The sequence below is a fragment of the Bison bison genome, unplaced genomic scaffold (genome assembly GCF_000754665.1).
Source record: "Bison bison bison isolate TAMUID 2011002044 unplaced genomic scaffold, Bison_UMD1.0 scf7180017864289, whole genome shotgun sequence".
Taxonomy (NCBI): Eukaryota; Metazoa; Chordata; class Mammalia; order Artiodactyla; family Bovidae; genus Bison; species Bison bison.
This window is the reverse complement of record NW_011494861.1, coordinates 14,190,027-14,209,878: the sequence shown is the minus strand read 5'-3', so window position 1 is coordinate 14,209,878 and position 19,852 is coordinate 14,190,027. Positions and strand designations below refer to the sequence as shown.

At 40.9% G+C, this 19,852-nt stretch overlaps 1 protein-coding gene across 1 annotated transcript in view; it reads left to right on the top strand.

Moving 5' to 3' along the window:
- Positions 1-18,902, top strand: part of PDPN (podoplanin) — a 35,758-nt gene extending 16,856 nt beyond the window's left edge. The window contains exons 2-6 of the mRNA XM_010850060.1: positions 7,574-7,692; positions 9,318-9,486; positions 15,634-15,672; positions 16,214-16,322; positions 17,098-18,902. Coding sequence (XP_010848362.1) covers positions 7,574-7,692; positions 9,318-9,486; positions 15,634-15,672; positions 16,214-16,322; positions 17,098-17,104 — 443 coding nt within the window. The 3' untranslated portion in view covers positions 17,105-18,902. The remainder of the gene's footprint in view (positions 1-7,573; positions 7,693-9,317; positions 9,487-15,633; positions 15,673-16,213; positions 16,323-17,097) is intronic.
- Positions 18,903-19,852: the final 950 nt, after the last annotated feature.

The window sequence follows — 19,852 nt, the reverse complement described above, 5'->3', positions numbered from 1 at the left end:
CTCAGCACCGTATGGGAACAGCCTGCTTTACTCAGTTCATCCATTCATATTCTAAATGTTGTTATCCACAGAATGGCAACAGAGGGTAAAAGTCTCGCCTCTGAGGTTTCATGCTTATTTCCGTTTGTTGGGATAGTGACTTTAGATGCTTTCCAGTTAATACCTGTCCAGTTCTTTCCCTTCCTGCTGCTCTGCCCTGGTGTAAGCACTGCCCACTTCTGCCTGGACAACAGTCTAAGTGATGCTCAGCTTCAGTCTGACGCTGGCACCTTCCCCAACACCTACATCTATTCTGTGGCACTAGAGTGGCTCCTGGGGCTGGAGTTAGGTCCTTCCCACACTCAGAGCATCTTCTGGCTATAAAATTAAGTTCAAATCAAAAGCCCTTCATACAGAATTCCACCAGTCTGGCCCTCTACCCCTCCCCGGTCTTGTCTCTCACTGTCCAGCCACATTGATCAGCCTGCTTCTCAAGTGTGTGGTGCTGCATTCTGGGCTTCAGGGTTAGTGAGACCAGCTTTTCACTTAACTGGAGATCACTCAGTCATTCGACAAATACTCACTGAGTGCCTACTCTGTGCCAGTATCGTAGACAATGGGGACATCAAGATGAAACAGCCTTTACTGAGCTTGTGTTCTAGAGGGATAGTCAGTTAGTGAATATACTAATTCACTAAATAGTATGTTATGATTTCAGTGGGTGGTCAAGAAGCCTCCTGAGAAAATGCCCTTTAAGCAGAGATCTGAAGTGGGTGCAGGAGCACCAGCTTGAAATTTTCCTTGTCTGCCTGTTGAGAGTCCCTCCTCCTATCCCGCCCCAACAGTACCCAAATCCATGAGAATGGAGACCTCACCTGGTTCACTTTTCTGTTTCCAGTGCCGAGAATGGGGCCCAACATGCAGGTATCATTGTTTAGTCACTCAGTCAAGTCCAACTCTTTCTGCAACGCTGTGGACTATAGCCCACCAGGCTCCTCCATCCATGGGATTTCCCAGAAAAGAATACTGGAGTAGGTTGTCATTTCCTCCTCCAGATTCCAGGGGATCTTTCTGACCCAGTGATTGAACTCACCTCTCCTACACTGGCAGGCAGATTCTTTACCACTGAGCTATCAGGGAAGCCCCCAGCATGTAGTAGGTGTACAATAAGTATTCTGGGAAATAGAGGTGAACTCAGAAAGGCTCCAATCTCCACCCCATCATTGCTGCTGCCTTTTTTTGTAGAACCAAGAGTACCTCGGCTCTGAGAAGTACAGCCTTTGTAAGGCAGACCACGCCTGTCTTCTAATCTGCCACTTCTGAAACCTCAGTCCTAGCAAGGGAACTCATTTGAGGAAATAGAAATTGTGGTCACTACATAATTAGACTGAGGGATTCTAACAGATGGTGTCTCATAAGGGGAGGTGAGATGCTCAAGAAAGCAACTGCTTTCTATAACCAGGATTATAATTTAAGGGAGAGTGAGGATGGGGGTGAAAAGGAAGGATGTCAGAACCCAGGGAAGGGCATTTTCCAGGCAACAGCTACCCCAGAGGCACAAAAAAGGGTTTGAGGGGCCAATGAGCAGTCTAAAACACTTGGCTTTGCATCTGCTTACTGACCAGGCCAACTCAGAAAATCGTTAAACTTCTAACCTTGTAAAGAAAGTTATTCTGGCACTTGTTCAAACAGTTGGAAGATTTTATTCAAGACTATTGCCTCAGGGAAGAGAGATGGGGTTCAACTCTGAGTACAACGGGGACAGCTGAGGATTCATAGCCAAGAAGCAGAGAGAGGGGCAGTGGATGGAAAATTGTGAAGAAGAGACCTCAAAGGTAGGGGGATTCTTGCTAAACTAGCCTAACAGGATTCTTGCTAAAGGCAGGCCAGGGATTTAGAAATCAAAGGTGGGAGATGGAGAACTTGATTAGAGAGAATCAAGTGATTCTCTATAAACTGACTTAGCGGGGTTCTTGCTGAAACTAGACTCTGTAATGATGAACACTGAAGCCTGAGGACATGGCCTCACTGAGAAGAGGGCTCAGGAGTTTCAACAAAGGTTGGTCAAGGAAGGTCTCTGTCAGCCTCACTTTGCTCATCTGGTAAGTGGGGACAAACACACCAGCTTAATTTTTGGATGAAAATCTAATTTATATTCCCATTTTACATCATGCTTCAAGATAAACACAGGACAAATAGATTCAGTGTAAAAACAAAAACTTACAGAAAATGTAGATGAATATTTACATAATCTTGAGAAAGAGTTTGTAAGTATGATATTCAGAGAGACAAAACAAGCTTAATCAGTTTGACTAATGGCAGACCTTGCCACTTATAAGGTATATGCAAATGCCAGTTAATTAAAAAAATTATTGCAGCATCTATTCCAAAGAATATATATTTTTCTCAATTTTATCACTCTATTCTACCCCAGAAAACTTAAAGAAATAAGCTTTATTTCCTGATTTTGTTAAATAAAATGGGACTTGAGCTTATGTTGCATTTGTTCATTTCCTTCTTCCTATTGATATTTCAGTTCTCTGGATTAATTAATTATTTTTATGTACTTTGGACTGGACTGAGTCTTCACTGGTATGTGAAGGCTTTCTCTAGCTGCGGCAAGTAGGGGCTACTCTACTCTCACCTTGCAGTGTGTGTGCTTCTTACTGCGGTGGCTTCTCTTGTTTTGGAGCACAGGCTGTAGAGCGCAGGCTCAGTAGTCGTGGCACACAGGCTTAGTTGCTCTGCGGCGTGTGGAATCTTCCCAGACCGGGGATCAAAAGTCCTCTGTGTTGGCAGGTAGATTCTTAACCACTAGACCACACCCTCTGGATTAATTTAATGGTGCCAGACGAGTGCTATGAACCAGTTAGCCATGTAATATATTGACTGGATGCCATAAAAGGTTATATATCAGTTCCCTGTCATACAGAGTGAAGTAAGTCAGAAAGAGAAAACATATGTATTAACACGTATATGTGAAATCTAGAAAATGGTACAGGTGAACCTATTTGCAAAGCAGAAATAGAGACACAGATGAATAGAACAAATGTATGGACACCAGGTGGAAAGAGGCTGCTGCTGCTGCTGCTAAGTCGCTTCAGTCGTGTCCGCCTCTGTGCGACCCATAGACGGCGGCCCACCAGGCTCCCCCGTCCCTGGATTCTCCACTACTATGTATAAAATAGATAACTAATGAGAACCTAAAGTATAGCACAGGGAACCCTAGTCAATGCTCTGTGGTGACCTAAATGGGAAGGAAATCCAAGAATATATTCTTAAGGCATAAAGAAGACTTAAAAATTATTTAAAGATGAATACCATAAAAGAAAAATGATCATAAGAGAAGACACTCCCATCAACCAGCAAACATAAGGAACAACTCAGTACTGCAAATCAGAGAAATGTAAACAAAACCAAAAAATTAAAAACACTTACCCAAAGGCTTAATCAAGAATTTGGGACTGTTGTAAGACAATCACAGTGACAGTGTAACTAATGTTCCATCAAATTCTAAATATTGTAAATGAAATGCCATCCCATAAATATATGGAAACTAGAATGATTTCTTTGGGCTATTAGATTTTGATGCAAAGATAAAAATGATTCACTTGTGTTAATATTTAGTTATATCCAGCAGCTTCAGCTGCATGCAGCAAATTCTGATAAATTCTCATTTCATTTTTATTCTGATACAAATATTCTCTAATTTTCCTTATTATGGTTTCTTAGATATACCTATCATTTAAAAGTGGACATTTCATTTCCAAATACATGAAGTTTTTAAAGTATCTTTGGTGTTAATTTCTAAGTTTGATAGTTATCATTTAATGGTTCCTTCTCTGTAATCACCCTGTGTGTTTTCAGTGTTTTAACTTTATTGAGGCTTTCAATGGCTAAATCAAAGATCTCTCTTGGTAAATGACACATTGCATTTGAAAATATCTGGGCTATTTTCAAATATCTTTTGATACTGATTTCTAAAATAATTCCACAGTGATAAGAGAACAGACTCTGAATGATTCCAATACCTTTAAGCCATGACATTTTTGCATCTTGTTTTATGCACCTGGATATTTTCCAGTGTCTCCTGGTTTATAGTCTATGGGAACTTGAATTTGTATCCTGCTATTGTGTGAAAATTGTATAACTCTTAATTATGTTGAATTGGTTCATAGTGGTTTTCAGGTCTACTATATCCTTCTGCTTTTCTGTCTATTCATTCTATTAAGTTTTGAGAGTTTGATATTGAAGCTCCAACTAAAAATCTTAATTTATCTACTTAAAAAATAATTGTAATATGTAATTTTAATACATATGAAAATGCAGAACAATGTAGCTTTGTTATGTATTTTCCATATCTCCTGTAAATGTGTTGTCATACTTTCATAATTTAAAAAAAAAAAAAAAAACCAAAAAAATGATTCATAACTAGCACCTTCATCCCTGATAAACATCTCTTCAGTGCTTATTGGCTCTCAAACTTAAACACCTTAGGATCAAATCAATTTATCACATCATCTTCTTAGAAGTAGTAGTTTTTAAAAGAATAACATGTACACACCAACTCCAAAGCACGTGGATGGCTTACAGACAGAGTTGAAAATTTCCACGGGTTCTGACCCACAGGCTGGGGGAGGCTGGGAGTGGCAGGGAGGTGTTCGTGTGAGCACAAGGGGACGTCGCTCTAGAACAGACTCTGTTATTGCAGGTCCGTCACTGCATTTACATAAGCAGTTGTGTGTGTCGACTATGTGCACACGTGTCTTAGGAAGAAGAAAATGATTGGAGAGGAAAGACAGCAACACATGATTTGAATTTCACCATTCAAGAGAAAAGGATGTCAAATGCTGGCTGGACACTCAGCAGTTCATCCGCAAAGCCTTCAGCCAAAGTAATGAGAGGGACAAGTGAACATCCCTTGTTAAAGATCAACTTTCCCAGGGAGCAAAAAGAATGCCAGGGCGGTGAGACAAAAGACATGCCTCTTCATCATGAGTGTTGTTCATAAAATGCCCTTTTGTCTATTCAGAGCGATTTTAGTCCTTGGCTCTGTGGGCCAAGGGTAGAAAAGAGCAAGAAGGAATTTTTATCATTAGGCTTTCAATGAACTGAACTTTCTACAAAAGAATTCAACTTTGACTAACTTAGTCCTGTACTTATTTTTTTTTAAGCAAGGGTGGTTTGGTTTTGCTTTTTAAAGCTAGAGGATGCCATATGGTAAGTGATTTTGCTGAACACTGCAGAAAATGTTTTTAAATGGATGGTTTGTTAAGTGTATTTGAACCTGGAGTGGAAGAAAAGAAAATAGAATGCTAAGTTTTTTAATAAAGACTGCTTGCCTGGCAAAGGGATATTTCCCCTTGAAGTTGATAAATACTTTCAACATTTGCTGAGATCATAATCTTAAATCCTTAATGAGAGCTGATCACTACCACTACTCCCACCCCAGCAGCCAGCCAGAAAGGGAGCGATCTATTTGCTGGCACTGAGGTATCAGTTAGTTGCTAACTAATGAAAGCCTTTCCCCACCCCAGATGAGAAAAAAATGCACACACTTGGGAAGCACTGATTGGCAGCACCAGGTCTGTAGTACTCAATGCAAAGAGAAGGCTCATGAAACAAGAGAATTTACTCTAGAGGCTTCCTTCCTCTGTGCATCAGCAAAGAAGCTGTGATCAAATATTTATTAGCTATGCCTTTGGCTGAGCTATCTAAGCACAAGAGAAAGAGGGAGTTTTAAGGCAAGGGCCAGACATCTGCTCTTTAATTAAGCACAGAAGTCTCCAACCACCCCCTCCCTCTTGCTCCTGAGCTGTGTGTGCTTACTTATTTTGCAGCTGTATTTAGTCACGAAATTTCTTCCAGAGCCACTCTGAGTCTGGGGAGGGAACCCATGACCAATGAGTCAGATTTGTTTTAACTTGTGAAAAGGGTTATTGATGAATTGAGATGGCATTCCTACTCGGTCAGGATAAACTCCAATCATTGTGGTAGAGGGTGAAGAAAAGCCCACTTGAAGTTGTCCTCCCTGCGTCCTGGAATTCAACTTGCGGTCCCACCCCCACCTACTCTCTGCTCCTCTGGAAACCTTTCTCATTGGCACAACAGGGTCATTCGTCCAGTGGTAATACAGAAAAGCCGGGGCCAGGGGCCGTCAGGTCTCTCTTTAGTTTAGCTCTGGGTGCACTAAAAGTTCTGTTAGTTACCTCAGCACTCTCATCTTACTGATCCTCCCTTGTAGATGATGATCTACAAGAAGAGGTTGAACTCTAGTGTCAACCTCTGTGTCTATGTGTATGAGATCTGTAGTTAGAGCCAGGGAGTTTAATCATTCAAGCAGACAGCAGTCTCAAAATTCAATGGAGTACGAGGTTGATGTTAATAAGAAGGAACCCCCGCCTTTGGACATTCTGATTTAGTAGGTTTGGGATAGAGTCTACTAATCACCTTTTTTTTTTAAGTTTACTATCTAGCTTTATTTTACTTCATTTAAGTTTTTTTTTTTTAATGTCTTTATTTTTAATTGGAGGATAATTGCTTTACAATGTTGTGTTGATTTCTGCCATACATCAAAATCAATCAGCCATAGGTATACGTATGTCCCATTGCTCTTGAACCTTCCTTTCAACTCCCACCCCATCCTACCCTCTGGGTTATCACAGCGCACTGGGTTGAGCTCCCTGAGGCATACAGAAAATTTCCACTGGGTATCTATTTTATTAATACATGTGGTAATGGATGGGGCTTCCCAGGTGATTCAGACAGTAAATGCCTGCAATGCAGGAGACCTGGGTTTGATCCCTGGGTTGGGAAGATCCCCTGGAGAAGGGAATGGCAACCCACTCCAGTATTGCTTGGAGAATTCCACGGACAGGGGAGCCTGACAGGCTAGTTGATGGCGTGTCAGAGTTGGACACGGAGTGACTAACAGTTTGACACTTTCATGGTAATGTATGTATGTTAATGCTACTCTCTCAATTCACCCCATCCTCTCCTTCCCTCACCACGTCCACAAGTTTGTTTTCTATGCCTGTGTCTCTACTGTTGCCTACAAATAGGTTCATTAGTACCGTTTTCCTGGATTCCATATATATGCATTAATATATGATATTTATTTTCCTCTTTCCAACTTACTTAACTCTTTATAACAGAGAGCCTACTAATCAATATGTTCAGAAATCTTTCCAGACTCTAATTGAGAATTTTTCTGGGTCTATATGAAATTCTATTAACCTAAATGCATTAATTCTTTATATGAAATGGCACCAGAAAGAATCAGGTTCATTATTGAAAGAAAAGTCAAGGTGTAAACACACACACACGCACACACACCGCACTGTCCAGCACGCCTCAGTGGGAACCAGTGAGGGTCTGACTGCTTCACCTTTTTGGAGTCCCATCTTCCTTTCTTTTACAATGGAGATGACCAGGCTGTTCTATATATGTAGAATGATTTGTTAAGCCAGAATGAAAACTCCCTAAAAAGGAAAAAATACCCAACAGAAATGAAAAAAAAATCTGATTGTAGCTGACCAGTTAGGTCTGCCCATATGATTTCACCTTGAGGTCTGACTCAATCTCCCCTTTTCAGCCAGCACGGTCCGGCCAGAAGACGATGTGACTACAGGTGTGACAAGTGAGAAGACGACCCTGGGTGTGGAAGATTACACGACAACCCCAGCTGCCAGTAAAGAATCCTTGGCAACTCCGGTGAGTGTAGCAGGAAGAGAGGAAGTTGCTTCATAGGCATGTGATCACATGCAGGGATATTTTGAGACTGGCTTATTTCAGTATGCTTGAGCATAATGCCCCCAGTGTTCATCCATGTTGTAGCGTGTGTAAGAATATTTTCCCTTTGGAGGTTGAATAATATTCCACTGTATGTAAGTATATATTACATTTTCTTCATGCATTTGGATTGCTTCCAACTCTTGCCTATTGTGAATAATGCTGCTATGAACATGGACGTGCAAATAGCTTCCAAACCCTGCTTTTAATTCTTTTGGGCTTATACTCAGAAGTAGCATTGCTGGATCATATGCTAGTTCTATTTTCAATTTTTCTGAGGACCTCCATTCTGTTTTCCCTAACGTTGCAACCATTCTACAACCCCATCAACAGTGCACAATGGCTCCAATTTATTTTCTGTTCTTTTGATAGTAGCCATCCTAACTGGTATGAGGTGATAATCTCATTGTGCTTTTGATTTGTTTTTCTCTGATAATTAGTGTGATTGAGTATCTTTTGTATGTTTTTTGGCCATTGTGTACTATATTTGGAGATTGATTTACTCAAGTCCTTTTTCCATTTTTAAAATCAAGTTATTAGATTTTTTTGTTATTCCTTTATAGGAGTTCTATATACTTTTATCAGATAAGATGATTGTGAGTATTTTCTTCCATTCCGTAGGTCGCCTTTTCATTCTGCTGATTGTGTCCTTTGATGCACTAAGTTTTCAAGCTTGATATAATTCCACTGATCTGTTTTTGTTTTTGTTTTTGCCTGTACTCATTAGCTTGTTGAATGCTATATTAACATGAACTTTAGAGTCAACAGAACCATTTCCAAGTTTTGTTCTGTTGCTTGTTGGCTATGTGAGCTTGGGCATATTATCTTATCTCTTTAAGCCTTGTTCATATTATAGGGCTAATAATAGAATTTACTTCTTGAAACTTCCCTGGTGGTCCAATGGTTAAGAATCCGCTTTCCAATGCAGGGGATGTGGGTTCAGTCTCTGGTTGGGGAACTAAGATCCCACATGCTGTGGGGCAACTGAGCCCATGTGCCGCAACTACTGAACCTGCGCATTCTGGAGCCCTCGAGTCACAACTAGAGAAGCCTACACCCAGCAAGGAAGACCCAAAGCAGCCAAAAATAACTTATAAACAAAAAAAATAGAACTTACTTCTTAGGGTTTTTTTGTGGTGTTAATGAGGATGTATTTAGAGGGCATGGCAAATGGTAAGCTCTGGGTGAAAAAAAGCATTAAAAATAATACAACATAATATGTGCTGAGTAAACGTTACAGGAAAAAAAGTACCATTCACGTTCAAGGGAGGAAAAGAATTAATGCCTAGTGACCCAGTATTTTCTAAAAAGTTACACCTCAGGAAGTCAGCATGCTCAACATTTGGGATTTATTTCTGGAGTAGACATGATTTTATTCCTGTCTCCACTCGTGTTTCTTGTGTGTGTTATCTTGTTTCCACTTTAAATTTATGTCATCATATAGCATATACATTTATGCTCCTTTAAGTCCATTTCTGACATAAGATAGAATATATATTTTACAATATTAAGTTTTATTTCTGTTTTTCCTTTTACATCTCCAATAGATGCCAGCAGGAACAGAGAATGTATCACATGATCACAGAGAAGATCTGCCAACTGCTGAAGGCACAACAGCCGAAGGCACAACAGCCAAGAGCACGCCTGCCAGGAGCACACCTGCCAGGAGCACAACCACAGTCCTTACCCGTGTATCAGCGACTAGTCACTCCCAGGGTAAGAAAAGCAGTCACCCCAGTACGGGTTGATCTTCTTTACAACCATCAGTGCATTCCCAAAAATCCAGGGACAAATATAATCATCAATATGGCACACGCTGGAATGTAAGCACTAATTTTGAACCAAGCTTTGTGAAGTAGGTTCAGAGTTCATATTTACTGGGTTGTTGAATTCTGCTCTCTACTTCGAATGACAGGTAGTGATAATGCCCCCACAAAAGTAGATGAAATAGCTACCAGTGTCATATTGCTGACCCTAAGCTGATATAATGCTACACAAAAAAGCTTTGTGTTGACGCCCAAGAGGGTAAAAGTTAGCCAACCTATGTGTATCTTAGTAGATTCTGTCCTAACATTGAAACTCAACATTCAAAAAACTGATCCAGTCCCATCAGTTCCTGGCAAACAGAAGGGGGAAAAGTGGAAGCAATAACAGATTTTATTTTCTTAGGCTCCAAAATCACTATGAATGGTGACTGCAGTGAAATTAAAAGACACTTGCTCCTTGGAAAGAAAGTTATGCCAAACCTGGATAGCATATTAAACAAAAGTCTGTATAGTCAAAGCTATGGTTTTTCCAGTAGTCATGTAAGGATATGAGAGTTAGACCATAAAGAAGGCTGAATGCCAAAGAATTGATGCTTTTGAATTGTGGTCCTTGAGAAGACTCCCTTGGACTGCAAGGAGATCATACCAGTCAACACTAAATAAATCCTGAGTATTCATTGGAAAGATTGATGCTGAAGCTGAAGCTCCCAATACCTGATGCAGGGAGCTAACTCATTGGAAGAGACCCTGATGCTGGGAAAGATTGAAGGCAAAAGGAGAAGGGAGCAGGAGAGGATGATATGGTTCGATAGGATCACCAACTCAACGGACGTGAATTTGAGCAAACTCCAGGAGATAGTGGAGGACCAAGGAGCCTGGTGTGCTGGAGTCCATGGGATCACAAAGAGCTGGACACAACTTAGCGACTGAACAGCAATAACATTGCTAACATTTACTATCTTACTGTACATTGAGTTCATATCTGTACACATGATGCAAGAATCTATTCTAAGCCTGTCTTACCAGGCTTTGGGGTTATACTTTGCAGCTGGTATATACAGCAATGTGGATGGAGGCGCACCTTGGGGAGAAATTCTGAAGGACAACTTTGAATCTGCATCACTATTATGAGGTTTAGACCATCACTAATGATTGTGAGGAAAGATGATTGCCATTACAACCTAGTAAGAGGAAGAGCTTCCTATTTCCAGAGCTTTCTTGAAAGAAATTCAGTTATTTGGGATATTTTTTAAATATGCCTTTTTTTGTAGTAGATAGGGGTGGAAGAGAAAAGGAACTAATCTAGTAACTGCAATGAATGCTTGCTAACTTGAGCAATTTCCTATCATATGTACCTAGTTAGGTGTTTTCATCTTTAAATTAAAGTAAACATAAGGACCTCCCCTAAACCCAAGATTCCTAAAACCAGTTGCACAGCTGAACACCTAGAAAGTTATTCCTTATTGTTTGATATACAATTCCCAATCACCAATCTGGTTTTTAAAACTCTAAAGCACTTCTGCAGATTTTTTAAATACTGTGTATTTGTACACCTATGGTCACAGCAGCATTATACACCATAGCTGAAACATGGAAGCAACCCAAGTGTCCACGAATAGATGACTGGGTAAACAAAATGTGTCATATACATGCAATGGAATATTAGTTAGCCTTTAATAAGAAGAAAATTCTCACACATGCTATAACATGGATGAACCTTGAGGACTAAATGGAATAAACCAGTCACCAAAAGACAAGTACTCTGCGATTCCACTTAGATGAGGTAAATAGAGTAGTCAAAATCACAGAAAGCAGAATGGTGGTTGCCAGGGGTTGATGTGGGGAGGGAATGGAGATGCGTAGAGAGTATCAGTTTTGCAAGGTGAAAAAGAGTTGTGGAGATGGATGGTGCTGATGGTTGCACACCAGGTGAATGTACATAATACCATCAAAGAGTATACTTAAAAATGGTGAGGATAGTACTGTTTATATTATGCGTATGTTACTACAAAGATAGAAAAGTTTCATAATATGCTTAGAAAATGATGCCTAAGGGTTACTCTAAGATACTAAAGAAATGCTTGACATTAAACACCAGAGCGAACTAAATAGGGTTAAACAAGGAAAGAATCAATATAATTAGTCATTGGAAACATTTCAAAATTTTGGAGAAGCATTGATTGTTTGTAACAAGAGCTGACAGCTTATTCATGGCAAGCTGCAAATGGAGCATTCCAAGTTGAGTATTTTTTTTATATCATACCAGAATATTTCTCCTATTCCTTAAAAAGAAAATGTCTCAATTTCCTGGAAAATACTCATGATTACTTTCTTGTCTGTCTTCTTCCCCACCCTTTCACAAACACTGTGACTTACGGCACATTCCTACTTCATGTATCAGTGTTCCAAGAAATTTTCACGAGTTAAAATGTAATTACAAATACTTGGCTTTTTAAGAGGTAATTTTATTAGGACTGCAAATGCCTTTACCATCAAATGCCCAAGTTTGATGACGTTCATGTGCATGATACATTCGAGTGATCACAGTCAGTGTAATTGGGAAGAGGCTTAGGGAGTATAAGTCTAGTAAACTTTAATTTAGTGATGAATCATCCACAAACTTTATTTTGGTAATATATTTTGTGGAAAATGGTGTCATTGATGGTGATAATGTTGTGTTATGAGCCCAGTATGTTGTGTCATGAGCCACCATGTTAAGACATGAAAAGCAAATGTTGGACCTGCCTCTACTGGTAGTTGTCAGCCAGGTATAACATTCAGGGAGTTGATAGGATGACACCTTTGTTCTGGGCAGGCCTCAAACCCAGAAGTCTCCCACCTGCTTTTTTATGTGAGTTGGTGTGATCAGCTTGAGCTTCATGTAAATGTTCTAGAGCCATGGGTTCAGCTCATGCAGGAAGAGATGGGTTCAAGGACCTGTACTCTGGGGCCATGAAGTTAAAAGACACTTGCTACTTAGAAGGAAAACTATAACAAACCTAGACAGTACATTAAAAAGCAGAGACATCACTTTGCCAAAAAACGTCCATGTAGTCCAGTGTTCTTGCCTGGAGAATCCGAGGGACGGGGGAGCCTGGTAGGCTGCCATCTATGGGGTCACACAGAGTTGGACACGACTGAAGTGACTTAGCAGCAGCAGTCAAAGTTATGGTCTTTCCAGTAGTCATGTATGGATGTGAGAGTTGGACCACCAAGAGGGCTGAGAACTGAAGAATTGATGCTTTCAAACTGTGGTGTTAGAGAAGACTTTGAGAGTCCCTTGGACTGCACAGAGATCAAACTAGTCAATCCTAAAGGATATCAACCCTGAATATTCATTGGAAGGACTATTGCTGAAGCTTCAGTATTTTGACCATCTGATGCAAACAGCTGACTCTTTGGTACAGACCCTGATGCTAGGAAAGATTGAGGGCAGGAGGAGAAGGGGACGACAGAGGATGAGATGGTTGGATGGCATCACTTGACTCAGTGGACATTAGTTTGAGCAAATTCCTGAAGATAGTGGAGGACAGGGGAGACTGGCACGCTGCAGTCCATGGGGTCTTAAAGAATCAGACACAACTTAGCTATTGAACAATGACAACTCTGGGGCCATCTTGAAAGGACGTCTTTTTTTTTTTTTTGGAAGATGGACCTGATACAGAGTGGATAACTTCTTTTCTTTCCAAATCAACCATTAGAAAAAGTAACCATCTTATAGTTGATGATTGGCTGGTTTCACTTTTGATTAGGAGAGTATTGGATATCTGATATTTTGCAAATCGTGAGCTAAGATTCTAGGGGTGAGCCTGATTAAATCACATCTCTCTGTTGTCTCATTAAATTAAGGCCTCTCAACTTTTTCTTTATAAACAACTACCACCTAGAAGAGTGAAGGGCTCAGTATACCAACAAGTTGAAGGGAGAAACAAAAGGCCTATATTTTTTAATAGAATTGTGTAAAAATTATCTGAAGAAAACAATGTTATTTCTTACTTCCAGAGAGGTATTCATAGTTAAGCAACTTATATCCACATGCTAGGTAAATAAGAATATTCACATTTGAACCACTAAATTAGAGTTAGCTGCAGATAGAAATCCTATAATAATAGTGCCATAAATACAAAGGGAGTTCCAGAAAAACATCTACTTCTGCTTTATTGACTATGCCAAAGCCTTTGACTGTGTGGATCACAATAAACTGTGGAAAATTCTTCAAGAGATGGGAATACCAGACCACCTTACCTACCTCCTGAGACATCTGTATGCAGGTCAAGAAGAAACCGTTAGAACCAGACATGAAACAACAGACTGGTTCCAAATATGGAAAGGAGTACGTCAAGGCTGTATATTGTCACCCTGCTTGTTTAACTTATATGCAAAGTACATCATGAGAAATGCCAGGCTGGATGAAGCACAAGCTGGAATCAAGACTGCCGGGAGAAATATCAATAACCTCAGATATGCAGATGATGCCAACCTTATGGCAGAAAGCGAAAAAGAACTAAAGAGCTTCTTGATGAAAGTGAAAGAAGAGGGTGAAAAAGTTGGCTTAAAACTCAACATTCAGAACACTAAGATCGTGGCATCTGGTTCCATCATTTCATGGCAAAATTGGGGAAACAAATGGAAATAGTGAGAGACTCTATTTTTGCTGCTGCTGCTGCTAAGTCACTTCAGTCGTGTCTGACTCTGTGCGACTCCATAGACCAGCAGCCCACCAGGCTCCCCCGTCCCTGGGATTCTCCAGGCAAGAACACTGGAGTGGGTTGCCATTTCCTTCTCCAATGCATGAAAGTGAAAAGTGAAAGTGAAGTCCCTCAGTCGTGTCGGACTCTTCGCGACCCCATGGACTGCAGCCCACCAGGCTCCTCCATCCATGGGATTTTCCAGGCAAGAGTACTGGAGTGGGATGCCATCACCTTCTCCAACTATTTTGGGGGGGCTCCAAAATCACTGCAAATGAAATTAAAAGACTGCAGCCATGAAATTAAAAGACACTTGCTCCTTGGAAGAAAAGCTATGACCAACCTAAATAGCATATTAAAAAGCAGAGATGTTATCTTGTCAACAAAAGTCTGTCTAGTCATAGGTATGGTTTTTCCAGTAGTCATGTATGTGAGAGTTGGAGTATAAAGAATGGTGAGCACCGAAGAATTGATGCTTTTGAGCTATGGTGTCGGAGAAGACTCTTGAGAGTCCCTCAGACTGAAAGGAGATCAAACCTGTCAATCCTAAAGTAAATCAGTCCTGAATATTCATTGGAAGGACTGATGCTGAAGCTGAAACGCCAATACTTTGACCACCTGATGTGAAGAACTGACTCACTGGAAAAGACCCTGATGCTGGGAAAGATTGAAGGCGGGAGGAGAAGGGGACAGAGGATGAGATGGTTGGATGGTATCACCACCTCAATGGACATGAGTTTGCGCAAGCTCCAGGAGTTGGTGATGGACAGGGAAGTCTGGTGTGCTGCAGTCCATGGGGTCACAAAGAGTCAGATATGACTGAGCAACTGAACTGAAAATACAAAGGATGTAGTCTCATTAAGCTTAAGTGCCCTGTAAGATCTGGATTTTCTATGAAAGAAAAGGAAATTGATATCATAAGATGGGTGATATCACAGTCTTAACCACAACTTTCAAAACATTTTGCTCTCAAAATGATGTTTCTTCAAAATAAACCTCCTCCCAATGGGTGAGTTTTTCATGATCTTGACTTTGGACCAAAGATCAACAGCCTTGGATTCTTTTGTTAACCTAACTTCTGAAATCTTTGACCATTTATTTAAGATCTCTCTGGGCGAGTTACCTTGACTCTGCTCTCTACAGTGGGTGGTGAAAAAAGTAATGTTTACCAAAAAACTATGGACTCATAGATGTGAAGAAGCATTCATAAATTCAATAAATAATAGTTTTAAAGACAGGATCACATCAGAGCCTGCTTAAAAGTCCCCTGATCCGATTTACTTAAGAAAGTATCCTCTTTGCTTGTGTTTTGCTACCTTCCACTTAGAGTAAATCCATCTTGTGACAATTGTTAAATTATAGTTATTAACTCCTAATAATTCTATATCATTGCAACTCTCTCTTTATAGGGAAAACAGATGGAGAAAAACCAAAAAGCACTCAGAAAGGTGGGTTAGATTTTGTTATCAAAACATTCTTACGGGAGTTTTTAAGAAGGTTTCTTTGAACTTTAATCTTTGTGATGAATTAACATTCTTTCCTGGATTGTAATCAACTGGGAGCAGAAAACCTTTTGAAAATGTTTCAAATCTCTTAAGAGAGAAAAGGGAATTGCCTGTATTTGAAAATAAGCAAACCACAAGTGAGTCTTCACAACAGCTGTGGAGAATGGTGTCATATCACAGTTTATGGTTCCTAAGAATGGAAATAGGGGCTAATTTATTAGCTGTGTGTACACAAAAGCTACCCAGTAATTAACAGTGAAGCCACTTAGAGTGGTATGCTTCTTGATGTATCTTGAGGTCCAGAAATCTTTCCGTGATTAGATTAACCCCAGCTTTTCTCCCCTTCTAAGTCACCTCCTACTAGATAGATAGAGGACAAACAATGTAGAGCATCCTTTGTTATCTACGGTGGGCCTATGGCGTGGCTTATTGGTGCTGTATTGTTAATCTGGGAACTCTGCTTTTTTTTTTCTGTGTCATTCAGGTGGCTTGTCAGTGGGGACCCTGGTTGGAATCATTGTTGGGGTCTTAGTAGGCATCGCAGTCATTGGTGGAATCATCTCTGTGATTGTTCGGAAAATGGGAAGATACTCGTAAGTATAAACCTTAGGTTCTTGTGATAGGTAAATGAAGGGAGTGGTTTCCAACCTTTGAACTAATAGACACTCTAAATAAAGATCATGTGCAGAAGCCACCAACCTCCCTAAGCAAAGAGAGCACCCCAGATGGCTCTTCAGTAGATTTCCATTGCAATCTGACCCAATTTGACCTCTTAATTTTCCAACTCAGTGAACTTGAAGGAAAACCCAACCAAGTTTTAACGATACCCAATCACCCTACTACCAGTCATCAGAGGTAGGTGGTTCTCAGAAGAACTTTAGTGCCAGAGCAAGGACCCTATGCTGATGAGGAATTCCGCTGGTGCTGGGGCCCCTCCCTCCACTCCTGACCTGCATGCACCCATGCACCCAAGGAAAGGAATTATTTCTCCATTAAAATTTCCTAGGAATTCAGAACATTTCAAATTCATAGCCAGAGGAAAACATTTTCTTAGTTCTGTTGGGGAGATATGACTGAATGGGGAGAGGATAAATGTTATACAACTCGGGGAGGGGGTGGTCAAGGGACATAAGCAGCAATACAGTTGCAGATTTATGTGTCTGGAAACGCTCGGGAACCTGACCCTAGGTCAGGCCTGAATTTGATCCTGAGAATCAGGCCTAGAGGAGGGATGAGCAGGGAGAGAAGAGCCCCAGGACCCAGAACTGGAAGATGTAGATGAAGGACCATCAGAACAATGACTCACCAGGTTAGTAGGCACAATGCCAGTAAAAGAAGTGACAGTCACCTTTCTCTTTGTCTTCACAGGCCCTAAAGTGCTAAAGAATTGTGCTGTTCTGCCAGTACATTTAAAAAAAGAGTTTCCGACATCCCCCCCTGCGACGTCCCTGAGCACATGGAGAAGATGACCCGTGGAATTGCTTCACCACCACACTCAAAATCCACGGTGATCCCTCCACTCGTTAAAACTAACCGAAGGAAAGAGTATTCATAAGACGTGCTCCTCTAAGCCTTTGTCTTTTGAAAAAAAAACTATTGTTTTAATATAAATTTTGTGTGTGATTTAAAAGGCAAAATGCATAGAAAATGGAGCAAAGCTGTGTTAAACCTGATTTGTAACTAAATAGACAATAGATTGGGTTGGCCAAAAAATTTGTTAAGGTTTTTACCGTAAGATCTTACAGAAAAATCTGAACAAACTTTATGGCCAACACAATCAGTGAATGTCAGAAGCTGTAATTGTCTTTGTTTTTGTCTTTGTAATTAGCCTTTGTTTTGACTCTCCTCTGTTATTGTTAAAATGCAAAGGAATCTGAAAATATTTATACCAATGGCGTCCCTGGGGATAGAGCTATGTCAGTTAGTGGCATAAGCGCGTTGCAGTTTCTGATCTGTTAAAACATACACATTCCAGTCCAATGGCGTCCGTTTTTAGAGCCTGATTTGGTATGGATAATGAAGTAGAAAATTTATACTTGTATAATATATAATTAGCAACTGGATTTCACCGGTCCAGGTAAAGCATTTCAAAGACATCTATTTTAGATCATAAATAGAAGTCTTACTTTGGGGAAAGCATTTTGTTTCTCACACCAAGGGTCTCGGTGTACTCTACTGTCTTCTGCATCGATGACTTGATGAGTCAAAGGTTTGTTTGTACACAAGTATAAATTTTTTACTTCCATTTTCCTCAGATGATAGAGATCCAGACCTGATGGGGTGGCCTTCTCACTTCCCGATCACCCAAGTCCTCCATATTGGCTTCTTTGTTCTGGAGTATGAGGACCTCAGCCCCGGAGGCCCAGTGATGCCAGGGGCTCAGGTGTTCCAGGGACTGAGCCGCAGTGGTCCCCAAACCCTGCGTGTGCTTGTGACAAACAAAACCTGTCGGCTTCCTAGCATTTACTTTCTGCTTCAGAGGAAGGAAATGGGAATGCTAATTTTTAAAAGGCAACTGGATTTTGAGACTTTATCTTAAAATGGAAGCTGTTTCTGATTTTCACGAGATCCCACATATTTCAGTGGGGTCATGATTGACAATTCTGTATGGGCACCATCCAGCCAGGACATTTCTTCCCGTAGGCCAACTGAATTCTTTCCCCTACACAAAAAGGTTTTACGCTGAGCAGATGGTGTGTCACAGTTGCGGTTATACATTTCTGATAGCCTCTGAATTCATCAGGTCCATAAAACAGGAAAAAGTAGACTATCAGTCAGAAAGCCTGGCCTGTCCCCCTACCTTTTGCAGTAATGGGTGGATGTAATTTGAAACAGTATGCCCTTGTGTCACTCAAGTCCAGCTAGTCCAATATCCCAGGTTCAATATTTGAACATCAGCTGATGGAGAAAATGGGCTTTGGAAATGCTTTATGAATCTCTTAAATACCCTTCCATTTCATCACTCAGATTTCTGAACAGGAGTTGGAAATAATGCTAATTTCCTCTTTCTTATTCTCTTTTTTTTTTCTTACTGTGAAAAATAATAGTCAACCCCAAGTCATACACTGGACCTATCACCTGCTGGGACAGGGCTATGGGTTTCCTGGTCACATCTGTGTTGTGCTCAATGCAGTGTAGACATGTTTTAAAATAAAACAGATGATTGAGTATAACAGTGAGTCAGATCTGTGATTGGGAATCTCCATCAAGGTTGGATCACCCCTGAGTACATCTCCAGATAAGATTACACGTTATATAAACATCTGCCTCTTGGCTTGATTGGGAGTGAATTATAAATGGTCATAGGAGGTACATCCATGGGGAAGAAATATAACTGGACCTTTTGCCCAGGGCTCTGGCAAAGTAGGAAAGTTAAGGTCAAGTGGAGGAATGGGAGGAAAAGTGGCACTTTGGGATTAGTTTTGCTCACTCTGGTCACAAATTGTTAACAAGGTTTTGCCTGGCTCCTGATGTCTCTGCCCTGGAGACTGGAGCCAGGAAAGGGGAGCAGTTATACCTTGCTCCTGCCAGCCTACCTGGGAACCTGACCTCAGGTGGGTAGGGCTTGACCACCTAAGAAAAGGTGGTAATAACCCTTGTGAAGTTTTTCTAACTGCCTATGGCCTGGGATGCAATCGCTGCAGAATTCCTGTTCCTGGGACATCTCACTGCTTCTTGACCCACAGCGCAAGCACTCTGCAGAGTCTAGAGACTGGAGCAGCCAGGCCCTCTGTCCCTCTGTCAGTCTACCTACTCCGCACCCCCACGCACAACGCCTCATATGGAACTAATGCCACACCTGTGTCTCTCCCCTCCAACCCTGTCTCTATTCATAAAGGCTGGATTTAGCATCATACCTTCCTCATAATACTCAGTTTTTGTTAAGGCAGAGTTGTTGAATTTGCCAGATGTCTGGAATCCTGAGTGCCTGTTTCTAAGTGGCGAAACTAACAGGAGAGGACTTGAAACTATGCATTTTCTAGCAGAAAACTAACCACATCCACCGAAGTCCCACAGACTCCCAGGCCATCCGCTATGTCAAGTGTCAATTTATACACGCCACCCGCAGGAGACTACTGGGACCAGACAGACTGCCAAGAGCACTGGGACTTTAAGGAAGCAA